This window comes from Epinephelus moara, chromosome 8, assembly GCF_006386435.1.
Source record: "Epinephelus moara isolate mb chromosome 8, YSFRI_EMoa_1.0, whole genome shotgun sequence".
NCBI classification, from domain to species: domain Eukaryota; kingdom Metazoa; phylum Chordata; class Actinopteri; order Perciformes; family Serranidae; genus Epinephelus; species Epinephelus moara.
In genome coordinates, this window is record NC_065513.1 from 3,347,691 (window position 1) to 3,375,405 (window position 27,715).

General features: G+C 43.4%; 1 protein-coding gene across 3 annotated transcripts in view; it reads right to left on the reverse strand.

Annotated features, from left to right (window-relative positions):
• Window positions 1–13,830: 13,830 nt before the first annotated feature.
• Window positions 13,831–27,715, reverse strand: part of rabl6b (RAB, member RAS oncogene family-like 6b) — a 90,772-nt gene continuing 76,887 nt past the window's right edge. For 2 of the 3 annotated variants that reach the window (XM_050050338.1, XM_050050337.1), the window contains 4 exons: window positions 22,309–22,558; window positions 21,403–21,592; window positions 19,470–19,528; window positions 13,831–19,376 (listed from right to left, as the gene is read on the reverse strand). In XM_050050338.1, the coding sequence (XP_049906295.1) occupies window positions 19,185–19,376; window positions 19,470–19,528; window positions 21,403–21,592; window positions 22,309–22,558 (691 nt within the window). In that variant the 3' untranslated portion in view covers window positions 13,831–19,184. The other variant, XM_050050339.1, reaches the window with a different exon arrangement.

The following is a 27,715-nucleotide window of genomic DNA, read 5'->3' on the forward strand; positions in this document are numbered from 1 at the left end:
CCTCGCTGCCAGACTGTTTTCATGCTTTTCAGAACTGTAGAATAGTTCTTGACTGCACTGAGGTAGCTGTCTCTAACACAGTCAGCCTGGAGACACAGAGTCATTTGTACAGCCAGTACAAAGGACATACCACACTGAAGGCTCTGATTGGTGTGGCTCCCAATGGAGTGATTACCTTTGCTAGTGACCTTTATGGTGGGAGTGCCTCAGACAAAGCTGTAACAGCTGACTGTGGAATTCTCCAGCATCTTCAACCAGGTGATATGGTAATGGCAGACAGGGGTTTCACCATCAGAGACATTTTGCCAGAGGGAGTTTCACTGAACATCCCATCTTTCCTTGTTGATGGACAGTTCACACGGGAGGAAGTAAGCAAAAACAGACAGATATCCAGGGCCAGGATACATGTGGAGCGATCTATTCAGAGGCTGAAGCTGTTTGGCATTTTGCACCACATCCCACACCAATTTCGGAAAAACATCAACAAAATATTAAAAGTCTGTGTGTGTCTTACAAACTTACAAACACCCATTCTCTGTGAAATTGCATGATTTGGCAATGATGTGTGATGCTGCCTGATGAATGTCAGACAGATTGAAATTGATGTATATTGTCAAGTATTATATATAAATGTAAAATGCCCATTCATGATGTCATCATGGAGGAGTGGGAGAGGATTCCTGAAGCAACCTGTGAGCTCCGGTGAATTCCATGCCCAAAAGGGTTAAGGCAGCGCTAGATAATAATGGCTGGCACACAAAATATTGACACTTTAGGCACAATTTGGACATGTTCACTGTGGGGTGTACTCACTTATGTTGCCAGCTGTTTAGATGTGGATGGCTGTGTTTTGAGTAATTTTCAGAGGAAGGTAGATCTATACTACTATACAAGCTGTACACTGACTACTTTAAGTTATATCAAAGTGTCATTTCTATAGTGTTCCATGAAAAGATATAATGAAATATTTGCAAAAATGGGAGGGGTGTACTCACTTATGTGAGACACTGTATATGGAATAATTTTCACAATATGTACAGAACTATAGCACAATAGTAACTATAATCTCTGGCGTAGAACAGTAAAAAAGTAGCACCAAAATACTTCAGTACCTCAACACTGAACAGAACAATTTATATCTGTGCCAAAATGTGTGGAAGGAACACATCTTTGAAAAACATTTCCAAGTGGTCAATGTTACCAGCCCATGTGATGTCTTTGAGCACTGACAGGATGACAAGGTCGAGAGGGGTCCACACAACCAGGTGACAGCTGGTGGTGTTGGTGAGGTGCATGTTGCCCTGTATTTGATGCCAGTAGGCGTGGGTTTTTTTCAGTAACAGAGAGCCACTCTCCTCATCTAACCCCAGGAAAAAGTCCCGACACTTTGCTGCCTCCAGGATGGTCTTGGTTCTTGCTGCCCATGGACACTTGACTTCAATAATGCAGTCAGCAGATACTGTCCCATCTGGAGATCCACCAAGCAGTCCACTGTTTGACAGGAACAGTCCCCTCTCCTGGACAATGACACCAGTGCGCTCAGTGTACTGCTGCTTTGCGCTTGGCTCATGCAGTATTCCCCAGTCATATGCCTTAAAGAAGAGGAAAAAGGAAAAGAGCATTCACTAAGTGTACTCTCAGAAGCAGTGGCGTGCACAGATAGACACTAGGTGGTGCTATAGCACCTGCCCTTTGCCCTCTGGACCAAGCAAGTGCCCTTCTGAAAGTTAGTTTTGTTTTTTGTGTTTTTTTTACAGTGTACTGTATGTGGCCCATGTTGACATGATCATCGATCAATTCTCAATTAAAAGCGTGTAATAATAATGCCCCAAAAGATGTACCTCCCCACCCATTGATGAAGAAGAAAGGTCAGAGTCAAGACCAGAGTCATGTTAACTGTTTAGGGCCTTTTAAAGCTCGGATTTTAAAGTTGAACTGTTCCTCTAATTTTAATGAAATATCTTAAAAGCTGTCCGCGATTTATTTTAATGACACAAAGTGGTTTGGCGGTACTAAATCAGGCATGAAGCTATATTAGCTAATTATATTATTTTGTACCAACCATAACTTATTTCTACGTTACAACACTTGCAGTAATCTTGTATTTACCTTAATAGGCTATTTTAAAAAAAAATCTCATACTGCTATAATAATAAGGCAGCCGGCGGTTCCACATGCCGCACAAGGCACTGAGCACCTGCCCCCCAAAATGTCTGTGCATGCCACTACTCAGAAGCGCAGATCCTTCAACATTTGCGGAAATACAATGATACTGTATTTCCTCAAAAAAGTTGCTGGATACAGTGACTACAACTTACTTTTGATCCTTCTTTGAGGTTGTACTGCCCAAGCAATGTTTTGAATAAAGAGGGAGGGTAGGACTTCCTCTTTAGCGCTGCCAAGACCAATCCAAAGTTGCTTGCAGTAATCCTCTTTTTTCTATATGTTGACCTGTAATAAATATATTTGAATCATGATTCCCATACTTAAAAATTAAAGTGATAGCTCACCTTAAAGGAGCAATAAGCGAAATTCATCATTTCTAGATTGAAGGAATTAAAAAATTGCTATGTGAAGAACTAGAGGTGTAATTTCATCTGGAGTATAGCATGACCTCACACACCCTCTCTCTGTGTTGATCTCCGGCCCATTGTTTACAAGCCGGTCTGGCTGCAAGTTCATGTGAACCCCTCTCTTCTCCGTGAGCCCGCCAGGCTCCACGCTAGAGCTCGCCGGAGCCGAGAAGCAGGCTCCCGGAACGTTAGCATGGTAGCCGACTACTGCTAACGCTAACGTCCCCACGCTTCTCCGCCAGGCTCAGTGAGTCAGAGCCGAGAAGCGTGGGGACGTTAGCACTAATGGGCTGCCATGCTAACGTTCCAACTCTTCTCCATGAGACTGTGAGCCCAGCTCCCAGCTCAGTTGGAGTTGGAGCGTTAGCACAGAGTAGTGCTAACGCTAACAGGAAAGCAGGGAAATAGCTAAACACAGCAGAGACCGAGAGTGAGTGAAAGACATTGCTAACTGCTAAACTAAGCTGGCTGTTTAGGTTTTATTGGAGAGCAGAGGTAGAGGGAGGAGTGGCTCATGACACACTTTGTTTTGCTCTACAGGCAGTGCACAACAGCGAAACTAGTGGTGAAACGATTTCACTTATTTCCCCTTTAAAGATTCAAGACTAAAAAAATTGTCTGTCACATAGTGACATAGTAGACAGATCTTAACAGATACAGTGGACATTAGTTTAAAGCATGGTGTAAATAATGTCTCTTCAAGTCAAGACTTTATCAGAGACTTTGATTATGCCACATGTGCGGGGGGGGGATATTGCAACACCTTAGCTTTCCTCTGAAACCCAGAGTGTTTTGTGGACTGAAAAACTTATTTTCATTAATTATTTTCTTACCATGATGCATTCTTTGCTTGCCCAACTGTGGCTTCCTCGATCTGCTGCTTCTCCTCATCACTCACAGCGAGCGACTGCAGCACATAAAGGGCCTTGTCTGGAGTTTGGGCAAAACCCAGGCTCGTCACCAGACCATCAAAGGTCTTGATAGGCAGAGTCTAGATTTAAAAATTAAGCACATAAAATACAAATATATGTATATGTGTAAATGTATACTTGAGATGAGATGAAAGTCAATGCTTTTGGCAACGTAGCATTAATAAAACATTTGTATATTAACACTAAAGGTATCTGTGTAGTACATAAGATAAGATAAGATATACCTTTATTGATCCCACAATTGAGAAATTCCAGTGTTACAGCAGTCAAGGGGAAAGAGTCAGATTAAAGATTTCAAAATTTAAAAACGTAAAACAAACTAGGCATGTAAAAAGAGTACAAAAAATACAAGAAACAGCAATAAATAATAATAATAATGAGCAGTGAATAAAAAGTGAGCAATGGATTAAAGTGAACATATTTAGTGCAAAGTGAATATTGTATGTGCAAATAAACAACAACAACATGGGGGACAGTTATGCTTATTATGGTGTCCATAAAGTGTCCATAGTGTCCCTAAAGTGTCCATGGTGCAGTTTACTGTGAGCAGTGCTGGTTATGTAGCCTGACAGCAGCAGGCAGGAAGGACCTGCGATAGCGTTCCTTCACACACTTTGGGTGAATCAGTCTATCGCTGAAGGAGCTCTCCAGAGCTTTTATCTCCTCCTGCAGAGGATGGGAGTCATTAGTCCTCAGAGATGACAGATTGGCTGTCATCCTCCTTTCTCCCACCACCTGCACAGAGTCCAGAGAGCATCCCAGGACAGAGCTGGCCTTCTTGATCAGCTTGTCCAGTCTCTTCCTATCTGCAGCCGAGATGCTGCTGCCCCAGCAGACCACTCCGTAAAAGATGGCTGATGCTACCACAGTGTCAAAGAAGGTCTTCAGGAGCGCCCCCTGCACTCCAAAAGACCTGAGCCGCCTCAGCAGGTAGAGTCTGCTTTGGCCTTTCCTGTACAGTGCTGTTATGTGATCAGTCCAGTCCAGTTTATTGTTAAGATGAACACCCAGGTACTTATAAGATGTCACCATCTCAATGTCCTTTCCCTGGATGTCCACCGGTGTTGGGGGGAGGAGTCTGCGCCTGCGGAAATCCACCACCAGCTCTTTGGTTTTCCCCACGTTGATCTGAAGGTGGTTCCTCAGGCACCAGTCGTCCTGGTCCTGGTTCAGTTCTCTGTACTCCCTGTCGTCCCCATCTGTGATGAGGCCGACTATGGCAGAGTCGTCAGAGAACTTTTGCAGATGACATGTGGGGGTGTGGTATGAAAAGTCTGCAGTGTAGAGGGTGAAGAGGAATGGTGCCAGCACCGTCCCCTGCGGGGCCCCCGTACTGCAGACAACTAAGTCCGATACACAGTCCTGGGTCCTGACATACTGCGGCCGGTCCGTGAGGTAGTCCAGGATCCAGGATGTGAGGTGATTAGCCACCCCTATGTGCTCCAGTTTGTCCCTCAGAAGTGCAGGCTGTATGGTGTTGAAAGCGCTGGAGAAATCAAAGAACATGATTCTCACAGAGCTTCCAGGCTTCTCCAGGTGAGAAAGAGCTCTATGCAGGAGGAAGATGATGGCGTCGTTCACCCCAATGCCAGGCTGGTAGGCAAACTGCAGCGGGTCCATTGAAGGGCCTACTGCAGGGCGGAGACGAGACAGGACCAGACGCTCCAGAGTCTTCATGAGGTGCGATGTTAATGCCACCGGTCTGAAGCTGCTGAAGTCCTTGGGGTGCGGAGTCTTGGGCACAGGTACCACGCAGGATGTGGGTGGGGGTGAAGGTGAGGATGAGGGGGGTTGTAGCCATGTCTGGGCCAGGGGAGGGGCAGACTGATCAAATCTATTGAAGAACAGATTCAGATCATTCACCCACTGCTGGTCGCCTCTGGCCTGGGAGTACATGTATCAAATCAAATTTGGCATGGGCCAAAACTGTGTAATATTTGTTTTAAAATAGTTTAAAATGCTGTATCACTGTGAGATAACTTTACCATAGCTGAATTGTTACTGATAGTGGAGCCTAAATATTATGCTTCTGGTAACATGGAGGGCACATCAGAGGTTAAAAAAAGACAAAATGTCATACCTTAGGAGTCTCTGGAGACAAGATCCACCCCATCCCAGTAAAACGCCCAAGCTGTGACAAGGATGCAAGGGCCCATTCCTTGTGCTCCTGGGTGACGGGTCTTTTGATGCCAGCTGAGATAGGAGGAAAGGGTAACAGCATTATTTATAGTGACTGAGATTGTTTCACATGATTAGTAGTGAATAGGGCCAAGCTGGCTGTACTACTTCTGCAAGTGCATATTAACATGATTTGATTCCCATAATTGATATTCACATGATACAATGGCATAGCTTTAAGAAAATTATCTAAACCATGCAATCAAATAATGATCATTTACTTATTAAATACTCACCCCGTGTTGTGGAAGGTGTCATCTCAGACACTCTCTTGGCAATGATGTCTGTTGTAGGTGTCTTCCAGACACAATCAACATCGGTGCAGGATACATTTTTCTCCACCCAGATCAGCAAGGCAGCCATATGATGGCACTTGTCCTTACCGATGGGGCATTCACAGGAGCTGAACCTAACTGCCTGATTCTCAACATGAACCTGCACGTGCACAATTTCATCCCTATAAATCATCCTTACCCTACAGAGGAGGATTGGTGGCCACATGAGACATTTTGCAGAATTAAAAAAAAAAATTCTCATGTGGCCAGCAATCCTATTCTTTACAAAGACACAGTTCTGAGTTTATGAACCTAACAACACTTCTGCTGCTAGCCATGAGTAACATATCATTCTCTCAGCTAACCTAACTCCACTAACAGTAACCCTCAAACACCTGACTAGTAGCAAGTATTTATTTATTTATTTATTAATGCGTGAGAAGCAGGACGCGTAGCTAGTGTAAGCGTAGGATTGAACAGCTGCTCAATCCTACGCTTACACTACCAACATCACTGGGACTATGTGTTTTTGATTGCTTTTTAATGCCTACTCGATTGTGAAATGGCACAATGTGAAAACAACAATTAGGATATTATCGTGAACGACATATCACACTCCTACTTGCTAGCAAACTTACTACTAACCGCTAACTCACCTCAACCTTGTAAACTTTATTTTTCATAGATGCCTGGACAGTACCCTTGATTAGACCACCAGGAAGAACTGACACACTAACCACTCTATTTGAGTTGAAAGAATTTAATCCTTTCCTAACTCTGAGAGAAGTCTCGCTAAAGAAAGACGTGATAGTGAAAAGATTTACGAGTTCCACCATTGTTTACCGATCGTAACTGAGCAACGCCTGGACCGGCTTGGACCCAGAAGTCATGCGTGACGTCAGACTTTTTTTTTTTTTCTTTTTCTTTTTCCTATTTGTCTGCATTGGTCTTCATAGCTTAGCGCCACAAAAGGGTGTAAGCTTCTAGTGAAGATTGATGCACTGTTAATCTTGCAGTCAAGTATTTTATACCCATAATGCGTGGTTGTGACCGTCACCCACCCTCCCTGGAGACTAGCCTAACAGCCTTTATTGGAAAAACTTCCTAATATGAGCCAGAGAGGGCCGTGATACACCAAAGTGTGTCAAGGGGAAAGTAAGGAAACAAGCAAGGGGGAGGGGGCAGGTGCTTAAGTCCTGAGTTATATAGTGACAGTGCATGCGGAGAAGAAGGAGGAAAAACAAACAAACAAATAAACAAACAAACAAAACAAAAAAAAAACAGGGGAGAAACAGGCAGTGTAGCTGATGTATTGTGGCCTTGAGGTGGTTGTGCTCCATGCAGATTATCAAAAATAAACATATACATGTCTACTATACTGTACTGAAAAACAAAAACAAAAGAGAAGTCTATACTGAACACCAAAAATGTGAGAGTCTTGGTGGAGGGGGAAAGCCCGATTGTAGAGAAGAGTTGCCAGCGCGGTGTGGTAGGTTTGAGAAGCAAGTGGGCCCCTTTGGAGTGATCCCATCGGTTCTGACGTGACGTCAGACTTAACGGCCGGATAGAAGAAAGCTATCCCGAAGGTCAGGAAGTATCCTAGAGCTATTGTGACGGCAAGTATGGTGTCGGGGGTCGACCATGCATGGTTGATGGGTGGACTAGGGACCTGGCTAGATGAGGCAATCTCCTTGAGCATGTCATCAATCGGAGTTACATCAATCGTTTGAGTGCCTTTATAATGTACCTGAGTTACTGTGTCTGGATCTAACTCCAAGGTGTGCTGGCTGAAGAACTCGGATACCTCTATCTCGCTCTCGTACTGATCGGGGTTCAGATGGTAAAGAGCTAAGTCCTCTATATGCAAAATGACATTCTCTGGTACAGTGATCCACAGCGTCTGGCTGGGCAGTGCGATGCGGGTAGCGGTGTCATGTTGGTCATATGTTAGAACAGCAGTGCTAGCTGGAGTGTTGAATAGCCAGCAGCTTCCTACAATCTCAGCCTGAGTGTCAGTGACCTGAGATTGGAATGTTACTGTTGTTGGGCATCGGGCATCCGGTGCCATAGACTTGAGGCCACATATCCCATCCGTGCTAACGGATTACTGGGACATAGGTAATGGATATCTTTGGTCAGGGTGCACATGCGCAAATTTGGGGCTAGGTATAGGTCCGGGCTATTATCATGGTAAGCGATGGCTGGAGGGGTCTGCACTTTAACGTGCACGTCCCCCAGCCAGAATCCGACATTTACTACATCTTTTAGTCGATAGATGTTTTCGGAGGCCACGATTGGCAGATTGATAATAAAAGCCAATTCTCTGTCTTCAGGATTGACGTAGATTGGGACCGCATTACCTAAAGTGTAGACCAAATGGGTTTGAAAGGGAGTGTCCAGACCTCGAGTAGCTGCAGTCAGGAGCCTCTGTACCAGAGAAAGAGGGACGAGATATGGAGGAATCCTACCTATAGCTAAGCTGTCCACGGAGGATCCAATATCTCGCAGCATGTCTGACATCAATGCGCTAACGAGTTGCGTATGAGCATAATCAACTTGCACGACAGAGAGGAGGGAATTAACCACACGGAGTGTTTTTTTTAATGTCTCACTGTGGGTGTTTACCACTAGGACGGTGCCTCGCACTGTCTGTCCTATGGTTTGAAGTTGGCTTTGTTGCTGGTTAATTTGTGCTTTGATGTCTGGGATTTCGTCCTGGAGTTAGCCTATGTGACGCTTAACAGTGGACAGGCTTACTGCATTGACTGAGGAGAGTCCAATGCTGAAAAGAGAGCCAACAGCGGCAGCTGCGGTTAGCAGCCCACCAATAAACCGTTTGGGACTCTTGTTGTGTCCACCTAGTTCTGATTGGGTAATTGTGAACTTCTGTAGCTGCTGCGACATGTGGGTCGTGTCTGCCTCGGCGTGGCGTATAACCTCCCTGTTCCAGCTCGTGCCAGCCCAACTGGTTAGCTGAGCTGTGACAGGGACGTTCTTTTTACATACCTCAAGGGGGTTCAACCTAACAAACACCCTTTGTGTGTGTAGGCGACAGTCAGTGATCAGCAGCCTGGATTGTTTCTTCAGAACAATCCCAGAGTCAGGTCCTGGTTCTATGATCTCGGGGAGCACCGGTACGGTGATCAGGCCGAGGGTCAAGAGGGTGAGCAGCCAAATCATCCTGATGAGGGAAATGTACATGGTTAGGGAGAAATTTGGACTGTGCTATGTAGATTGGATTAAAGAATCAGTAGCGGGTGAAATATAGTGTCACCCTCACTTGTAACAAAATGATAAGATTGGGTTGGAGAGAGGGAGAGACAATAACTCGTGGTGAAGCTTTTGGTGTCAGACTAAAGTATGAGATACCTGGCTTCAAGTTAGTTTTGATACCGGTGTTACACAGTACTGGCACTCTGTTTTATTGTTTAGCAATTCACGATTTATTTTCCACTAGTGATTGTCACCCCAAATGTTTGACTACTCCTTTCAAAAACTAAACAGAGACGTTGGCCTCCCCATTACTTCCCATGGGGGTTTTGTGAGGCTTGATCTGGTTACGATGAACCCATTTGAGAGTTGGTTCTCTCTGGCCTCTTTTGATTCGGATCTGGTACACGACGGGTGAGAGCTTCTCTGTGATCACGTAAGGACCTTCCCAGCGGGAAAGAAACTTGCGAGCGAGTTTTCCTGGGCCCTGGTTGCTTGCTCCAGTTGGTTGGGCAAAGATGTAGTACCAGACTTTGTCCCCCACTTGGAGTTCATCATAGGACGCTTTTTGGTCGTAGTAGGCCTTGCGTCCTTCCACACTGTTTTCTAGATTTTTCTGGGCAAAGGCGAATGTGGCCTTTAAGTGTTTGTTCAAGTCAGTCATATACTGATGGGTCGTATATGCTGTTGCGATGTTAGCCTCACCTGGCTGGTAGAGCAGGTGTAGGGGGAGGGTCATTTGTCGACCCGTCATCATTTGGAAGGGAGAAACTCCTGTTGTTTGGTGGGGAGTGGCTCTGATGGCCATCAAGACCAAAGGCAGTTTTACATCCCAATCTTTGTGGTTGGATGCCACATACTTCTTTAATATTTGGACTATCGTTAGGTTCGCTCGCTCTACCTGTCCCGAAGCCTGAGGGTGATAACTGACGTGGAAGTTGGCCTTCACGCCCAACATCTCCCAGAGATGTTGCATGGTTTCAGCGGTGAAGTGTGTCCCTCTGTCTGAGTCGACACGACTGGGCAGACCAAACCGAGAGAAGATGTGGTTCATCAGTAAGTATGCAGTGGTTTGGGCTATGTCATTTGGGGCTGGCAGGCCCTCCACCCATTTGGTGAAAGCGCAAGTGACTGTGAGAAAATATTTGTTTCCTCGGGTTGATTTGGTTAGAGGCCCCACCCAGTCAATCTGCAAGTCTGACCATGGGAAAGCAATGCCTCTTTGCTGTAAGGGAGCTCTGTGGAGCGGTCTTGATGGTTGAAACTGGCAGCAGACCAGGCAGCCTCTGATATAGTCTGCCACATCTTTCTGCATGTGTGGCCAGTATGCCACCTGCTGGAGAGCTTTATATGTTGCTTTAGTTGCTTTGTGTCCTGCGCATGGGGAGTCATGGGCATGCATTAGCATCACCCCCCAGTGGCTCTGAGGCACTACAAACGCAGGTGAAGCAAGTGTATCAGAAGCATGCACCAGAAGGCCGTTGATGACACGTAGCGCAGGACGCGCATTGTACAGGTGCCACAAGCCGGGAATGGATTCAAGATTATTGCCGGAGACGATATGGACAGCAGGATCAGACAAGGAAAGCAGCATTTTATTGATGGCAGGATCAAGAGACCGGAGGGAAACCAGATCAGAGTCAGTGAAGGCAGGAGTGACTGCGCGGTAGTGGGAGTGGAGGCTGCCGTTTGAGCCCGAGTGATTGCATAAACCGAAGGGGTGGGAGGGATGGGAAAGGTACAATCTGTGCCACAGAGGTCAGCTACTTTGGGCACTGCATTACTAAAGATGGGATCAAGCCAGACCCAGCCAAGATTACAGCCTTACATGACATGGAGCCACCCAAAGACAAAGGTGAGATAGAAACTATTCTTGGCATGGTCAACTATCTGTCAAAGTTTGCACCCATGCGTCACCTGTTTAAAGAGTCCAGTGAATTCATATGGGATGCGCAACATGATGAAACATTCAGGAAAATTAAGGAGTTAATCACACGAGAGCCAGGTCCAGTTCAAATATATTTTGACCCCAGTAAAGAGCCCAGGCTACAAGTTGATGCATCTAAGTATGGACTAGGTGCAGTCCTGCTACAAGAAGGGAAGTCCATCAGGTACGCGTCCAAATCCCTGACAGACAGTGAAGTCAACTGAGCTCGGGCTGAAAAAGAGCTATATGCCATTCTGTTTGGATGTAAATGTTTCCATCAGAATGTTTATGGCCATCACATGGTTGTGGAGAGTGACCATAAGCCACCTGAGTCCATCATGCCAAAACCACTTGCACCTGCGCCTCCAAGGCTACAGAGGATGATACTTCAACTTCAGAGGTACGATTTCACAATCATCGACAGGCCAGGCAGGGATATTCCTGTGGCAAGACTGAAAAAGACACATGGCTAATGTTACTGAGCAAAACAATCAAGGATGGATGGCCAAATGAGAGGAGACTGTCCCCTCAGAGCATAGCAGAATATTGGAACCACCGAGATGAACTCTCACAAATGAATGGCATCATATTCAAGGGTGACAAAATCATCATGCTTACCTCACTGCGCACAGAAATACTGTCCAGAATACATGCAGGTCACATGGGCATTGAAAAATGCAAGCAGAGAGCCCATGACATCTTGTTCTGGCCTGGGATGAACAAGCAGGTAGAAGAAATGGTAAGCAAGTGCCCCACCTACCTCGAACACAGGCCCTCCAACATTAAAGAGCCTATGATAAGTCACAACATCCCAGACAGGCCCTGGCAAACAGTTGCCACTGACTTACTCACATGGAACAGTGAGAACTACATTCACTGCAGACTACTACAGCAGATATTTTGAGCTTGACAAGCTATACAGCACAACAGCTTCAGGTGTGATGCACAAACTGAAAGCAGCCAGACATGGCATACCAGAGACTGTTATGTCAGACAATGGCCCTCAATTCAAGTGTAAGGAGTCTGAAACTTATGCCAGCACCTGAGAGTTCAAACATTTCATGATGAGCCCTCAGTATCCCCAGAGCAATGGTCTTGCAGAAAATTTTGTGCAGATTGCCAAATCACTCATGGAAAAGGCCAAAGCTAACCAAAGAGACCCCTATCTGAGCCTCCTTAAGCATCGCAACACTCCGGTTGACAACGTCAGATCACCAGCTCAGCTGCTTATGAGCCGTCGCCTATGCGTCATCCTACCCATTACCCACCATCAGCTTCAGCCTACGATCGTCAGCCACAGAGATGCTCACTCCAGGAGAGCTAACTGACAGCAGCATCAGAAAAAATTCTAAGACAGATCAGCCAGGCCGATGACACAGCTGCACTGAGGACAACACATCTGATTCCAGGAGCACAGACACTAGAAGCCTGCAGTTGTCATCCAGCCTGTTGACACTGACAGATCATATCACATACGTACACCTGAAGGACAAGAGTACAGACGGAACAGACGTCACCTCCTTGATTCAAAAGAAACACACAACACTCACACTGATGTAAAATCTGAACACAACAAGCAGCACACACCGCACAGCACCACACCACAACACACACCTCATCACCCTCAAGTGAAACAACCCCTAAGACTAGGGCTGCTCAATTATGGAAAAAATCCTAATCACCATCATATTGTTTACACGACGGCATGTCATTTCTGTCTCTACATGGTCGCGTGTTTACAATTCTCTGCTCTATATCATGCACGGCCGAGTTCGGCCACACACACACACACACACACACATCTCTCTCGCTCTCCCTCTGCCATTTTCCGCACACTGTTTTTGAAATCTTCCGCGATCACCTGCCCCTCGCATTATTCATAGTTCACCTACTTGACTGGGTCGTGGAGTGAATGGAGGAGAGGAGGGGAGGGGGCGGTATTGCACATGCGTGGCTTCTGTAGAAGACAAAATAAAATCTCCAGGCATCCGTGACCAAAAAACGTTTACCCTCGATTTCATTAATTTTGAAATTGTTTGACCTCAAAATCATAATCATGATCACCTGCACAGCCTTACCTAAGACTACCCCTTCCTGGAACGGACGAGAGGTCAAACCCAAAATTGGTTGCACTATGTATTGACTGTTATTGAGTTAAGTTGGAGTATATGTTACATACTCTATTGGGTAAACAAGCTCAGTAATTCAGTGATAACCAAGAGGAAAAACATGTTAAAATGGTTATGGCAGTATTGCATTATTGCTGAGGTTTGGGTTTGCTGTGTTGTGATTAAAACATATAAGCTAGTTTTGTTTGTTATCACCACACTGATTACCTAAAGGACTGCAATTTGGTCCAGAGCATAACCTTTGATACCCTGTCACGCAGTTGCAGTGTGTATATGGTTCGCCTTTCTATTTTAACAGTCAGCCTGTATGTCACCAGCGTGTTAATAAAACGCTTCAAGTTACAACACATCGTCATCCTGACTACTTTGTAGATATTGTGCAAAACAAGACAGACCACTCGGCTGTTAAACAGTTTTCCCCCCACAGCAATTAGACTCCTAAATCAGATCAAGTGAACATGGAACTGTTTCTACTGGCACTTCATTCATATAAAGTACTCTCTTTTAGCCTCACAGTTTTACCTTATTCATTATTGATGTTATTTATTGGAATTGTTGCTGTTATTTGTTATAGGGGTAAAAAATCTTTAAAAAAGACAAGAAATGTTCTTTATGAAGAAATAAGTTTGCATTTATTGGACAAACCAAACATAGTGTAAAGATGGAACATATCATGGGGTCAAAAATAAATGAAGGGTTTTGTTTCTAAAATGTCATCCATCCATTTGAAAAAATACCTGAAAGACATTTCCAAAGTACATATCCATTCTCAGAATTGTTATTACTTTAGACACAGGGTTCCTACACATTTGGAATTTCAAAATTCCATACTTTTCCATACCCTAATTTCCAGACTTCTCAGTGTTTTTTTTTTCCCCAGAGAATATGCGACATCTGAGTAAATATATCAGTGTATCATATTTCACATCATATTTAATTATTCTTAATAGGCGATTGTAGCCAAGTACCATAATGGCATGCAAACAAAAACTCAGGTAAGTTCAATGTCTGGGCTGAGGCAAAAAGGTTGGGACTCTGGGTGCAAGCGATGCAGTAACGAGACGTCGGTGTTTTTTCCTTTCATGTGGCTCAGAATCGCCTTCTCCACCATGTTGGCGATGTCAAATGATTTCACACAAAGCTTGCATCTAGCTCTGTGTGTGAATTGGAAATCCTTGGCCAACCAGTATTTATATACAGTATTGTCAAGCCATCCATCCAAAAACTTGCATCTACCCATTGAGAACCACATGAAACTCGTCTTCTTGTCGAAGGTGCAGTGTTACCTGGGGGGCTGGAGGAGGGTCATGGGGCAGCGGACTGGATATACCACTTGTCAATCAGGTAAAAGGGGCGGTATGTTTTCTGAGACGCTTGCTCTCACACAAACTGTGCTTGGCCCGGCATAAAACTCGATCCGGATTGATTAAATTATTTTTGGAAATACCTAATTTTCTACTTTAGAAAACAGTATTTTAGAACAGTGATAATAGTCTGGAAACACAAATATTTTCCCAGACTTTATTTTTCATTTTCCATACTTTTTAATACCTGGAAACTGATCAAATTTATTTCCATACTTTTCCATACTTGCGTAGGAACCCTGTCAGAATTTTACAATTACCCCTGTTGGATCTTTCCTATTGAGATCATTTATATGATCTCAATCACGTTTCCACATGGTGTATGGATCATTTTTGGAACAAAGCTCTTCAAACATATGTATCTGTTAATATACTTTATACATTCTTTCCTTGCTGTACATTTAAGTCTCACACTTTGCTTGAAACTGTGCTTTCAGCATTTATCCTCAATCACATGACAAAAGACAAAAAAGAGCACAGTATTCAGGATCAATGCTGCATAGTTTCAACTTTGGAATATCAAACATAATTTCTTTGTAAACCAACAGAGTGTAACCATATACAGTATGTATGGGAGATGGAAACTGTATGACATCTGACAGTTATCAAAACAAGTCTAAAAACACACAATTTCTTTAAGATGCAAGAATGCTTTACTTATTTGAGACATTTGGATGATTTCTGGAAGATACTGTATCATACGTATTGTGTATCACCATGTACAGGCTGTTAAAAGCAGTGGAAGTAAACCATTGGAGGATGTATAACAGGTTAGGAGATGAGAACAACTGTAACCAATAAAAAGCTGCATGTGTTGACTGTTTGGGACAGTTTCAGCACAAATCACACAAACTTAACCCTGACATTTTCCAACAAAACAAAGTATAAGCAATAAATAACATAAGGATAAAACAATACAGAAATCTTGGAAATGTTACAGAGAAAAAAACAATTCCATAATATTCTTTTGTCAGGGTGGCGTTTTGCTGTTAAGACAAACAAAAGTACTGTTTCACTACAATCTTATAAGTATAAGCTTCAAAGATGATGCAGATCCAGTTTTACCAACAAAAGGCCAGGACAACATTCTGAATCAAACCGAGCTACCTAATACTTTACAGTAAGAACACTTAAAAATGGTTCATGAGAATAGCGTCACATCATCCCCCTGTATTGACCTTCATTAAGGCAATTGTTGAAAACATGAGGAGAATTTGTGCATTGCCTACAGGGTGAAGCAGGGAAAGGAGGAAAGGGGAGGAAAATAACTTGTACTGTACCAGCCATTTTGACCAGTGGATGAAATCATAAAATCACCAGTGATGACATATGGGGGATTAGTGGCTGTGGTCTCTTTCACACCAAGACTACGTCCACACACTAAGCTAGCTCATTTTAAAAGTGGTGTGAAAACGACATTACAATTTGTGTGATCTCCATCAATAAACGCCAGGTAAAGCAAGAATGCTTGGAATCAGATTATACAATATTTTCATCAGTCATTCAACCTTGCTGTGACTACAGGACACATTTGATGTTCCTGGGACTGACTCAGTGTCTCACCTGATAGCACCAATAAGAAATCTTTACAGATGTAAACAAAGTTTTAGTAACCAAAGTGAACCTGAAACAATTCATGGTCACTGCGTAAGACAGTAAGTGTGTACATACACCGATCAGCCATAACATTAAAACCACTGACAGGTTAAGTGAATAACACTCCTCATCTTGTTACAATGCAATGTTCTGCTGGCTAACTTTGGATCCCAGCATTCATGTGTATGCCACTTAAACGCAACACTTACCCAAACCTCATTACACACCAAGTATCCCCCCCTTTGTGGCTATGGCACTGGCTTCCTCCAGCAGGACGACGTACCATGTCACACTACAAAAACTTCTCAGAAATGGCTTGAGGAACATGACAAAGAACTCAAGGTGTCGACCTGGCCTCCAAATTCCCCAGATCCCAATCTGATGGGGTGCGCCCAGAACAAGTTAAATCCATGGAGGCCCCACCTAACAAACTTTTTTAAAAAAAAGGGGTGAAGTCCGCACACTGCTATAGCTCCTCAAATGTTTATTATATAAGATCAACGTTTCGATCACATGGATCTTCGTCGGCGAAGATCCATGTGATTGAAACGTTGTCAAACCAGGCAAAATGAAGTTGTCAAACCAGGCAAAATAAACAGATGTTTTCAGGATTTTGTGAGGTTTCCCAGATACTGGTGGTTGTTTTCCACTACGAAACACAACAAGGGATAAAAAGTCCAGTGGCCATGCCTAGTGCTAATTTTGGCTCCATTATATCATGGTCTAATCCTGGCATTTATCTTATCTTCAGCAATTCAGTTTTTCCGTGAGGGGGAGAAATACAGAAGTGATAAGTTAGTAAAGAGGCAAGGGTGTGGCCGCCTAGAAGGTGCTTGTGACTGGGAAATGCAAGTAGATTTAGGGGGAAAGCTTGTTGTTCCCCAGGAAATAGTTTGTACCAATCAGAGGCCTGACATAGTGTTGTGGTCAGTGAGTCAACGGATAGTTTATTTCATTGAACTGACAGTTCCTTGGGAACACTCAGTGGAAGAAGCCTATGAAAGGAAAAAGCTTATGTATGGTATGCAGACTTAGGAGCAGGAGCTGAGCAGCGAGGGTGGAAAACTAGGATTTGTCCAGTGGAAGTGGGCTGTAGGGGATTCATAGCAAGATCAGCTGTCTCGCTCCTGGGGGAACTCAGAGTGCGGGGACAGATTTTGAGGAAGACAGTAAAGGAAATGCCAGATGAAGCAGCTAGGTTGGATTTAGTAATCTAGTAAGTGGATTTGGATGAGGAGGAATAATGTCAGTTGGGGGCCAGCAGGGTACCAAGATTGAGGTGGAGAGATCCACCAATCAGTGCTCTTAGGAGAAAATGCTGGGTTCAGAGTTCACAATACGTTTGTCCGTTCCAACAGTCACTATGTCAGATTAGGCTATTACAGAGTCTTAAAATCTTGCCATGATTTGGCAGACAGACATGACAAACCACACACTGTAAAGCCCTGTGAGGCAAATTGTGATTTGTGATATTGGGCTTTATAAATAAAATTGATTGATTGATTGACATTGGTCCGCAACCAATTATTGCTGGTTGTCATTGACAACGCGCGTGATGTTGTCAAGCAGCAACCTCCGAGGCTGACAAATGAAGCTAATGTGGAAGTGGCAAAAACTGCAGTTCCTCTAATGGCCACTTGAGGCTGGCTCCAAAACAGAGTTAATCCCCACAGACCCCTATGTTAATTGCCCAACTATACAGCACAAATAAACATATTCACAGCCTGGTATAAAAAAGAATTTTAGTCTCTATAGTTAATTTCAACATTCATTATTTTTTCTGAATTTAATTTCTTGTAGTAATGTCCCTAGAGGAAATATCAAAAAGGCTGGGGTGTTGTTGCCATACAGTTGTCCACAGCAGCAGATCGCTGTGTTCCTATTTGTAAAAGTGACGGCTGTGAGGAAAATTGTTGTGGGCAAAAACAAACAAACAAACAAACATTCTAGTCTTTCTGTCAGGATGTCATGAGGCGTCCCAGATGTGGCGTCGGTCGTCATCTAAATTACTTTGAAACACTAAAGCAATCGCGCAGGACGCTCATTGTCAATCTTGATTCGAGCCAACACCATAGGACGGCTGGGTCAGGCTATTGCCAGGCTGACTAAACCCAGCATAACTCTGCTGAGTCTCAGGTGGTTACACCTCTGTTCTGTCTGACAAAGTCAACATTTATACAGATTCACAAACTGTATTGTTTGATCTTGAAATTAGTGACCACATTAAGAGTTAGAGGAGAACAGAGCTTCAATTATCTACTTTGCTGACACGCAGTAGCAGGTTTTCATAGCGGTTTTGAAAAGATAGACGTGTCAAGTGTAGATGGAGGCCAAAACAAAGCAAACATATTTTTTAAGTGTAGCCAGCTTAGTGTGGACGTACTCCAGTGTGATGAGGGGGAGGTCATTGCCTTTACTGGTGATGGGCAAAAATTCATAAATCAACTCTCTCTGAATTTTTTCTCATTATTCACATTTAAGACACAAGCCTAAATCTGCCATTAACCACTTAAGTCAACAAGAAAGGAACAAAGAAATAAAAGACAGAACACTGTGGAGTCTCTAAGGAGTCAGTCATCACACACAGCATGCTCCCAATATTACCAACCAAACAAAAGTTTAGACAAAATGGTATCCCTATTTACAGCAGCCAATTCAGAGTGGATCACTTGCAGAGTGTATCAAATCAAAGAAAATATTTCGCCAACATATCCAATCATGGCAAAGAACAAAGAGCCAATACATGGCTACACCAGTCATCAAATTTTAATGTCACCACTCACTACAGTACGTGTGGGTCTCCTCACTGTTCCCTACTGGCTGGAATGGAAGTGACAGCAGTAGTGCACATGGGGAAATCAGACAGAGTCCTTAACTTATTTTACCTGGGGGTTGTCGGTAGCCTTGCGTATTGCGTATGGCTTGGAGATGCTTTATGCTCTTACAAGTCAAGGAAACTTGAATGCTGTTCTGCAGTTCCATTCCTAATAAAACAAGCTTTTATAGTTCTTCATAATCACCGTCATCTCTTTTAATCAACCCTGCTCCTCCACCCAGGAAGTCCTCCAACTCGTCCACTTCTGTTTTCTTGCTCCGGGATTTCTTTTTCTTTTTCTCTTTGTCATCTCCTGCTACAGCTTCGTCTTTCTCCCTTTTCTTGTGTTTGTGTTTCTTCTTGTTCTTTTCCTCTTCCTGAAAAAGAAGGGACACAATTTATTGTGTTGATATTACTCTCTTACACACGTTATTTCTAACAGTATGTAATATGTACAACAATGACTTTACCTCTTTGCCTTTCTTCTTCTTTTTCTTCTTGTCTTTGGATGAGTGTTTGCTTTCCTTTTCTGAAAGAGGAGCAAAAACATACAATCGTGTTATGGGGATGTACAACTAGAGTGGTCAACAGCTGATTGATCAATCCCAATACAAACATGAACAAATCAACTCTTTTAATCTTTCAAACTAGACTAAAGATGATTTTTTTAACTATTTGATGTTAACATTATAAAAGGAGAGACTTTATACCTCATTGTTGCTGATGATTAAAAACATAAAATATAAAAAAATTAACTCAAATTCAGGCTCCCCTCACCAACGTAATTTTGAATACATTATTTAATATCAGTCCTACCAGAAAAATCTTTCAAACTAGAGTAAAGATGATTTTTTTAACTATTCGATGTTAACATTATAAAAGGAGAGACTTTATACCTCATTGTTGCTGATGATTAAAAACATAAAATATAAAAAAATGAACTCAAATTCAGGCTCCCCTCACCAACGTAATTTTGAATACATTATTTAATATCAGTCCTACCAGAAAAATGCAGAGTTTTTTTGTGATTGTTGTGGGCAAAAATCCTTGATTATGCGGCACGTTTTCTTAAAAAATGTGATGGAATATGCGGGATATTTATGCAATTTCATGCAATGAAATTGTGGGAACTTGCAAAAATTGCGGGAACTTGTAAAAATTGCAAGAACTTGCAAAAATTGCGGGAACTTGCAAAAACTGCGGTTTGATGAAAAAGAGGAAAAAAAGTGATTCCCCCAACACCCTGTTCTCACTAGGCTACTACCTAAATGTAGTCATTTCTAATTACTTCCTATGATACATCACAGAAAGTGCAGGGAATATTTAAGTTCTCATCTTGTTTTATTTCAGACCTTAATAAACACCTTAATAAACACATGGCTCAAACTTACAAAACATTGCTGAGTCAAACAAGTTCTGTAGCTAGAATCTGCTACAACTTATGTAAAAATAAATAAATAAAATATATATTATGTCATGAAGGCTATGGAGAGAGATCCGTTTTTGCACACCCGCTGGTTAAGTCAGGCGACAGAGACCTGTCACGCCCTCTTTGGCACAGCAGTGGGATTTACCCCTGGTGTTACGCGCTCTGGGAGAACCTCCCTTCGAGCCTCTGTCACAAATCTCTCTCAAACTACTGTCATTAAACACAGCACTTCTCTTAGCCCTGACTTCATAAGAGAGTGAGTGATTTATGTGCGCTTTCAGTCTCCCTGTCTTGTCTCGTTATCAGAGATGACGGGAGCGCAGCTACTCTGAGGCCGAATCCCACATTCATGCCTAAAATCATAACCAGCTCTTTTAGATCGAGAGTTATTTCACTGGAAGGTTTCTTCCCTCCTCCCCACAGGAGGAGAAGAAACATCACACCGACTCTGCCTAGTGCGCGCTCTGTCTCATTACGTGACGCGCACAGCGAACCTCAGACAGACACAACAGTTGTTTGTACATTACAGAGAGCATTCACAAGAAAAAACCCTTTTGCAACGAAAATGCGAGGATTATGAAATCATGCAAGCCCCGCATATGTTGCGCATTTTACGCGGAAATTGGCGATTTATGCGGCGAAAGTGCGGTGTCTTTGAAAAAATGCGGCCCCCGCATGAATATGCAGACTTTGGCTGATTATGCATTGAATTATGCGATCGCATAATCGCGTTTTTCTGGAGGGACTGTAATATGTAACTATGGCTCTATTAATTCTGGATGACCAACAGAGACAGTATGTAATACCTGAACAACAACATTCCTTGGACTAAGTGTGAACTGCTAAACCCTTAAATTATAACTTATTTACACACATTGCTTTTAAAGAATTTAAATAAAGGAAATAAATGTGATTTATAAAATGTTTTGATCTGCAATGTGAGTTACAGAGTTAGATAGACTTTGATGACTTGCCTTCCTGCTCCTCGCTGCTGTTGTTGTTGGCTGCGGGAGCCTCTTCTTGGATGCCGAGGCCAAAAAGGTCGGTATCATCCTTGTGTTTGAAGGAGATCGCAGTGGCCTTCAGAGGTTCTGGCACCTTGGCTATCTGCACGTCATCGTCAGAGGGGTCAGACAAAAGCTCATCTCTGACTGGAAATATATCCTGGGAAAAATGGAGCAGCCGAAACGTTACGGTCATACAAGTAAATGTTCTGGATAGGCAATTCATATCTCTTCAGTAGTGTTTAGGCCCAGATACACCAAACTGTTGTCAAAGAACTAGCGGTGAAGAACGCCGACTGGTGCTTTGCCTCATGGTGCTCGTTTCTGGAAAAAAAAAAAAAAAAGTTGCAACTGAACACACCGCTAAGTCTACAGCCAACGGCCAACTAGCACATACCTTCTGCAACTGCGTCACAGAAACAAACTCGCCATAGTAGGTGGTGGTAGTCTGTATTCGTCATTCAAAAGGGGAAACTGGGAGACCGACAGGATGGATTCAAGATGCTAGTTAGCCAGTTAGCACAAAAACAACACAACCTGATGTTTAAAGAACAAAGGATATCTGCTGTACCCTACTGAACAATAACGCAAACAATTATGAACTGTTTCTGGTAAAGAGCTCAATGGCTTCTGGACAAACCCCCAAAACTAGCATGATGGGTGCTCAGTGGTGGCCCAACATTGACCAAAGGCCAACCGTCAGCTTGGTGTGTCAGGGGCCTCAGCCAAAATGTCAGTATTCTGTCTGCTATGTATCATCCATTATGACTGAGAAAAGAATTCCTGACTCAAATCCAACCATGCTGTCAAAAGCTCTGGCTGTGAACTGAATTAACTGAGAGAATTTGCCTTGATGGTAAATCTGTTCTACTTTACCTTGGTTATTTTTGGTGTGTCTGATGCTTCAGACTCAAAGTCGGGGTCATCCATGACAAATGAGAGCATCTGTTGGGCTACAGGGGCCTCGGGGTCTGTATCAGAGTCCTCAGCTTTGGCTGTGTTTCCCTTCTTCTTGGCCTGGTGTCGGTGCAACTGCTCTTCTGCTGGAGTTAAAGTGAGGGAGATGGGTCCTCTGGGCTCTGGAGCTTTAGATGCCACCTTTGGTTTTGTGATGTGGATCACAGGCCTGAAACAGGGTGATATGGAAAATGTTTTACCTTAAAATCCATTACTATTTTATTTGATGTATACACTTAAGACATTTCTTAATTTCTTTCATATTCTTTACATCTTCTTTAAATATTTTCCATGGCTACATCTAAATGATACATAGCATTGTATTACACCAAAATTTACAGTAAACTGAAGTTGGGAGTCAACATAATTTGGGCTCAATCCAGTCCTAAAGAGAGAAATAAAAAGAAGAAATAGCACAAATGCCTTCAACTGTAATAAGTTAGCTTGTGCTTGTGGAATGAGAAGTGGAAGAACTATTTAAAAGGTCCAGTGTATAAGATCTGGGGGTATTTTGTGGCAACCAGCTAAAACTTCTCCCAGTTAGACTTCCTTCGGTGTTCATGGTTTATGAGATTTTAACCAGGAGCTGAGTTATCCGCAGAGGTCTCTTCCTCTCCAAAAGAAACCGACCAGATGATTTAAGCTGATAAAAACACTGAATAAAGCAGTTTCATGTTACAAACAAAGACAGAAAAGGAGTCCTGAAGCAAACGTTTGGGCACCCTGCATGGTCAGTACTTAGTATCACCTCCTTTGGCAAGTATTACAGCTTCTAAGTGCTTTTTGTTACCAGCTAAGAGTCTTTCAGCTCTTGTTTGGGGGAAGTCATTCTTTCTGCAAAAGGCTTCCAGTTCTATGAGATTCTTGCGCTGTCTTGCATGCACTGCTCTTGTGAGGTCTATCCACAGACTTTAAGTAATGTTTAGGTCAGGGGACTGTGAGGGCCATGGCAAAACCTTCAACTCACGCCTCTTGAGGTAGTTCATTGTGGATTTTGAGGTGTGTTCAGGGTCACTCTCCTGTTGTAGAAGCCATCCTCTCTTCACCTTAAGCATTTTTACAGATGGTGTGATGTTTGCTTCCAGAATCCCCCCCCCCCAAACATACCATTGCTCACTGCATCCAGAAATTTCTATTTTTATTTTATCAGTCCACAGGACTTGTTTCCAAAAGCAGCAGGCTTGCTTAGATGTCCCTTTGCAAACTTCTGATGCTAAATCTTGTATTGAGAACACAGGAAAGGTTTTCTTCTGATGACTCTTCCATGAACATTGTATTTGTACGGGTGTTGCTGCACAGTAGAACAGTGCACCATCACTCCAGAGTCTGATAAATCTTTCTGCAGGTCTTTTGCAGTCAAATGGGTGTTTTGATTTGCCTTTCTAACAACCCTACCAACAGCTCTCTTGGAAAGTTTTGTTGGTCTTCTAGACTTCACTTGACCTCCACAATTCCTGTTAACTGCCATTTCTTAATTTCATTACAAACTGAAGCAACAGCAACCTGAAAAAACTGCTACCTTCTTATAGTCCTTTCCTGCTTTGTGATCATCACTTACTTTAATTTTCAGAGTGCTAGGCAGCTCTTTAGAGGAGCCCATGCCTGCAGATTGTTGGGACAAGGTTTTAGGAGTCAGAGTATTTATAAAGCTTTGAAATTAGCATCACCTGGCCTTTTGTAACGATGATTCTGAACAAGCCAGAGCCCTAACAAGCTAATTAAGGTCTGAGACCCTGGTTAAGTTGTCCTAGAGCTCAAATGTCTTGGGGTGCCCAAACTTTTGCATGGTGCTCCTTTCCATTTTTTTCACTCTTAAATTGTACAAAACAAAAATAATATGCTAAAGCATGTTTCGTCTTTCACTTCATGCCTTTTGGAGATCAGTTCATCTTCTACTTACTTAACTTTTCATAGTAAATGAAATTTTGACCAGGGTGTGGAAACTTTTGCCTGACAATGGCAGGGCAATCACACAGTTTTGCAGACATGCACCAAGTAGGAATTACGCAAGTAGAACTAATGCGTTTTCACAAACATAATCTTTTTCACTGAAAGTTAAAACAGTTGCATTTGTCTCATTTGTATGTGATTTTTTTAATAACCCATATGATGCAAGAAGCAGCTGGCCCCCAGATATTTTCACAGTATCTTATCTGACCCCTATTAAAAAGGTTTGGACAACCCTGGCCTGGAGATACTCCACAGAGAAAGAATCAGGAAGGTCTGATGTCCCACATCAACATTTTAAGCCAGTTTTAACAACACGCTGCATTCCTGAAAAACCACACCTAGGTCTACCCATATACACATCTCCAAACTGGTTAAGGGGACAACAATAACTGATTCTTCCATGCAAAACAGAAAAGTACCTTAATTGAAATGTTAGGTGGAGCTAACATACTTTTATAACAGGAAGTTTGCTATAACCCCCTCCAAGAATCGCCACCTTCACGTGGTGGAAGGGTTTGCATGTCCCTGTGATCCTGGGAGCTGTGCTGTCCAGGGCTAATAGCACCTGTTAGGGTCTCCCAAGGCAAAGTGGTCCTAGGGAGGGGCCAGACTAAGACCGGTTCAAGAAGACCTGGATGAAACGGCACATTTAGAAAAGAGTACCTCACCTGGTATGGGGACACCGTGGCCCCCCCTTTGGAACCAGACCTGGGGGGTGGGGTTAGGGGTTGGGGGGCATCTGGTGGATGGGCCTTGGGCTGGCATTGGTGCCGGGAGCATTGTGTGCTGGGCAGCAGACAGGGGCTGAGCCCCAAGCGTGCTGCGACTAAATATAGTAACTAAATATAGCTGGGCTCACCGCTATGCCCAGCACCGGTTCTGGAACCAAACTCCTGGAGAGGGGCTGGACTATTGCATTTTTTCGGAGTTGCCCAAGGCAAGAGGTAACGGGCTGGTGTGGGGATACTCACAAGCCCCTGGCTGAGCGCCACTGTGTTGGAGTTCTCCCCAGGGAATGAGAGGGTCACTGTGATGTGACTGTGAGTTGCTGAGAGGAGTTCTCCAACTGTTGTTTGTGCTTATGCACTGAACAGCAGTTTGGAGTACCTGGCCTTCTTAGAGTCTCTAGAGTGTCCTGGATAGGATACCGGCCAAGGACTCTGTAGTTCTCCTCGGGGACTTCAATGCTTACAAGGGCAACAATGGAGACACTCAAAGGAGGGTGTCTGGGAGGAATGGCCTGCCTGACCTGAACCCATGTGGTGTGATGTTATTGGACTTCTGTGCTAGTCATAGACTGGCCATAACAAACACTGTGTTTTAGTATAGGGAGGTTCATAAGTGTACTTGGTACCAGAACACCCGAGGCCAAAGATCAATGATCAACTTTGTGGTTGTATCATCAGAGGCCGTATTCACAAAACTTCCTAGTGCTAAGAGTTGATCCTAGTGACAAAATTCTAAGAAAAGTTTTAGAATTGTGACGTTTTCTTAGAATTTCCCCTTAAAGTTTAGACTAGGTCCTTGGAAATACAAAAGATCATCTTAGACCTTAAAAGATTTCCTAAGGTGAGAAACTGTTAGGAGTAGGGAGGAGGATTTTTAAGAGGCTTAAGAGTTTCTTAAGCGGAGGAGAAAATGGTGGAAAGACGAAGAGGTTGGAAAAATATTCTCCAAATACAGGATGATAGTGAGTAAGTAAAATGCTACAGATTAGATCATGCAGGAATAATATGTGCGGTTGATGTCATTAGGGATTTGCACACATTTACCACCTAACACTATAACACCAGAAATAAAATGATCACAACACTAAGATATTTGGAAAACTGGAAAAATGCAGCAGTGATGGCTTTGATTTGTCTCAATCTCCCATCAGCAGAGTGATCACACAAACAAAGAAAACACTTTCACAGTCAGAAGTTAATTTCATTTCCACTGGGTGTCCGCACCTTGCAGGCTCACAAAGGGGTGTGTCCAAGACAACTAATCACACCTGTTAAAAGAATGTGTCTTACCTTGCAACAAGGTCAACCACACCTCCTCACTAAAGGTAAAAGTTTCTGTCTCTTCCTTGCTAAGAGTTGCTCTGAGAACTTTCCTAAATCACTCCTAAGCTAGGACTCCTTACTAAAAACTTTTAGGCTAAGTTAGGAGCTCTCTGAGAGTATTCTCAGAATGTTTGTGAATACGGCCCCAAATCTGCAGCCATATGTCTTTGACATTCGGGTGAAGAGCGGAGCAGAGCTGTCAACTAATCACCTCCTGGTGGTGAGCACCTTGTTCAAGATCCTCTTAGGAGATCCCAAGGTCTCCCAGAGCAGGTGGAGTCACTCCAGCATGTGTGTGTTTGTGTGTATTTAATGTACATTCCCTAGCCATTCAGTATATCAACTTGTTGACAGAGCATCAACTAGGCGAGGTCCTATTTGCAGCAGTACATTTGAAATCAGCCGTCAAGATGTCGCTGATGATGGCGGTGCGCAGCAGTGCAGCGGCTTCTCAGCTCCCAGTGACAAGTGTGTGTTTTACTCTTTTCTCGTCTACTAACACGGAGAAATACAGTGCAAGTGAACTTCTGGAACTTGCTGACCCAGCGACAGAGATCCATCAAGATCTGAAAGCTGCATTGGGCAGATTGGGGCTTCTGAGGACAACCGATCGGTATGGAAAATTATAGCGACTGAGGGGAAGCAGGAAGCGGTGCGCTTGGAGGCAGAAGAGGAGTAAGTGAGCCGGTTTACTGGCTAGGCTAAAGGCTAAGAACAGACCCGCATTCCCCACACTCTTCTTGGCTACTGTACGTTCGCTGGACAATAAGATGGACTCGTTGCGACTCCGTTTGAACACCTACACGGACATGAGGAACTGCTGTGTGCATATTCTAACCGAGACATGGTTACATGACAACATGCCAGACTCTGTGTACCAGCTCGACGGGCTGCTTTTATTCCGAGCCGACTGCAACCACCTGTCGGGAAAAACATGGGGAGGTGGCGTCTGTATCTACATCAACAGGCAGTATACAGTGGTGTTTCTGGTGGCTGTTTACATTCCCCCGAGTGCTAATGGTAGCGATGCTCTAAAAGAGCTCTATGATGACATAAAAACTTGGATGAGCACCAATTTCCTGATGTTAAATTCAGACAAAACTGAAGTTATTGTTCTTGGCCCCAAACAACTCAGAGACTCTTTATCTGATGACATAGTTTCTCTTGATGGCATTGTTCTGGCCTCTAGCACTACCGTAAGAAACCTCGGAGTAATATTTGATCAAGATTTGTCTTTTAATTCTCATTTAAAACAAACCTCACGGACTGCATTTTTTCATCTGAGTAATATTGCGAAAATTAGGCCTATCCTGACCCGAAAAGAT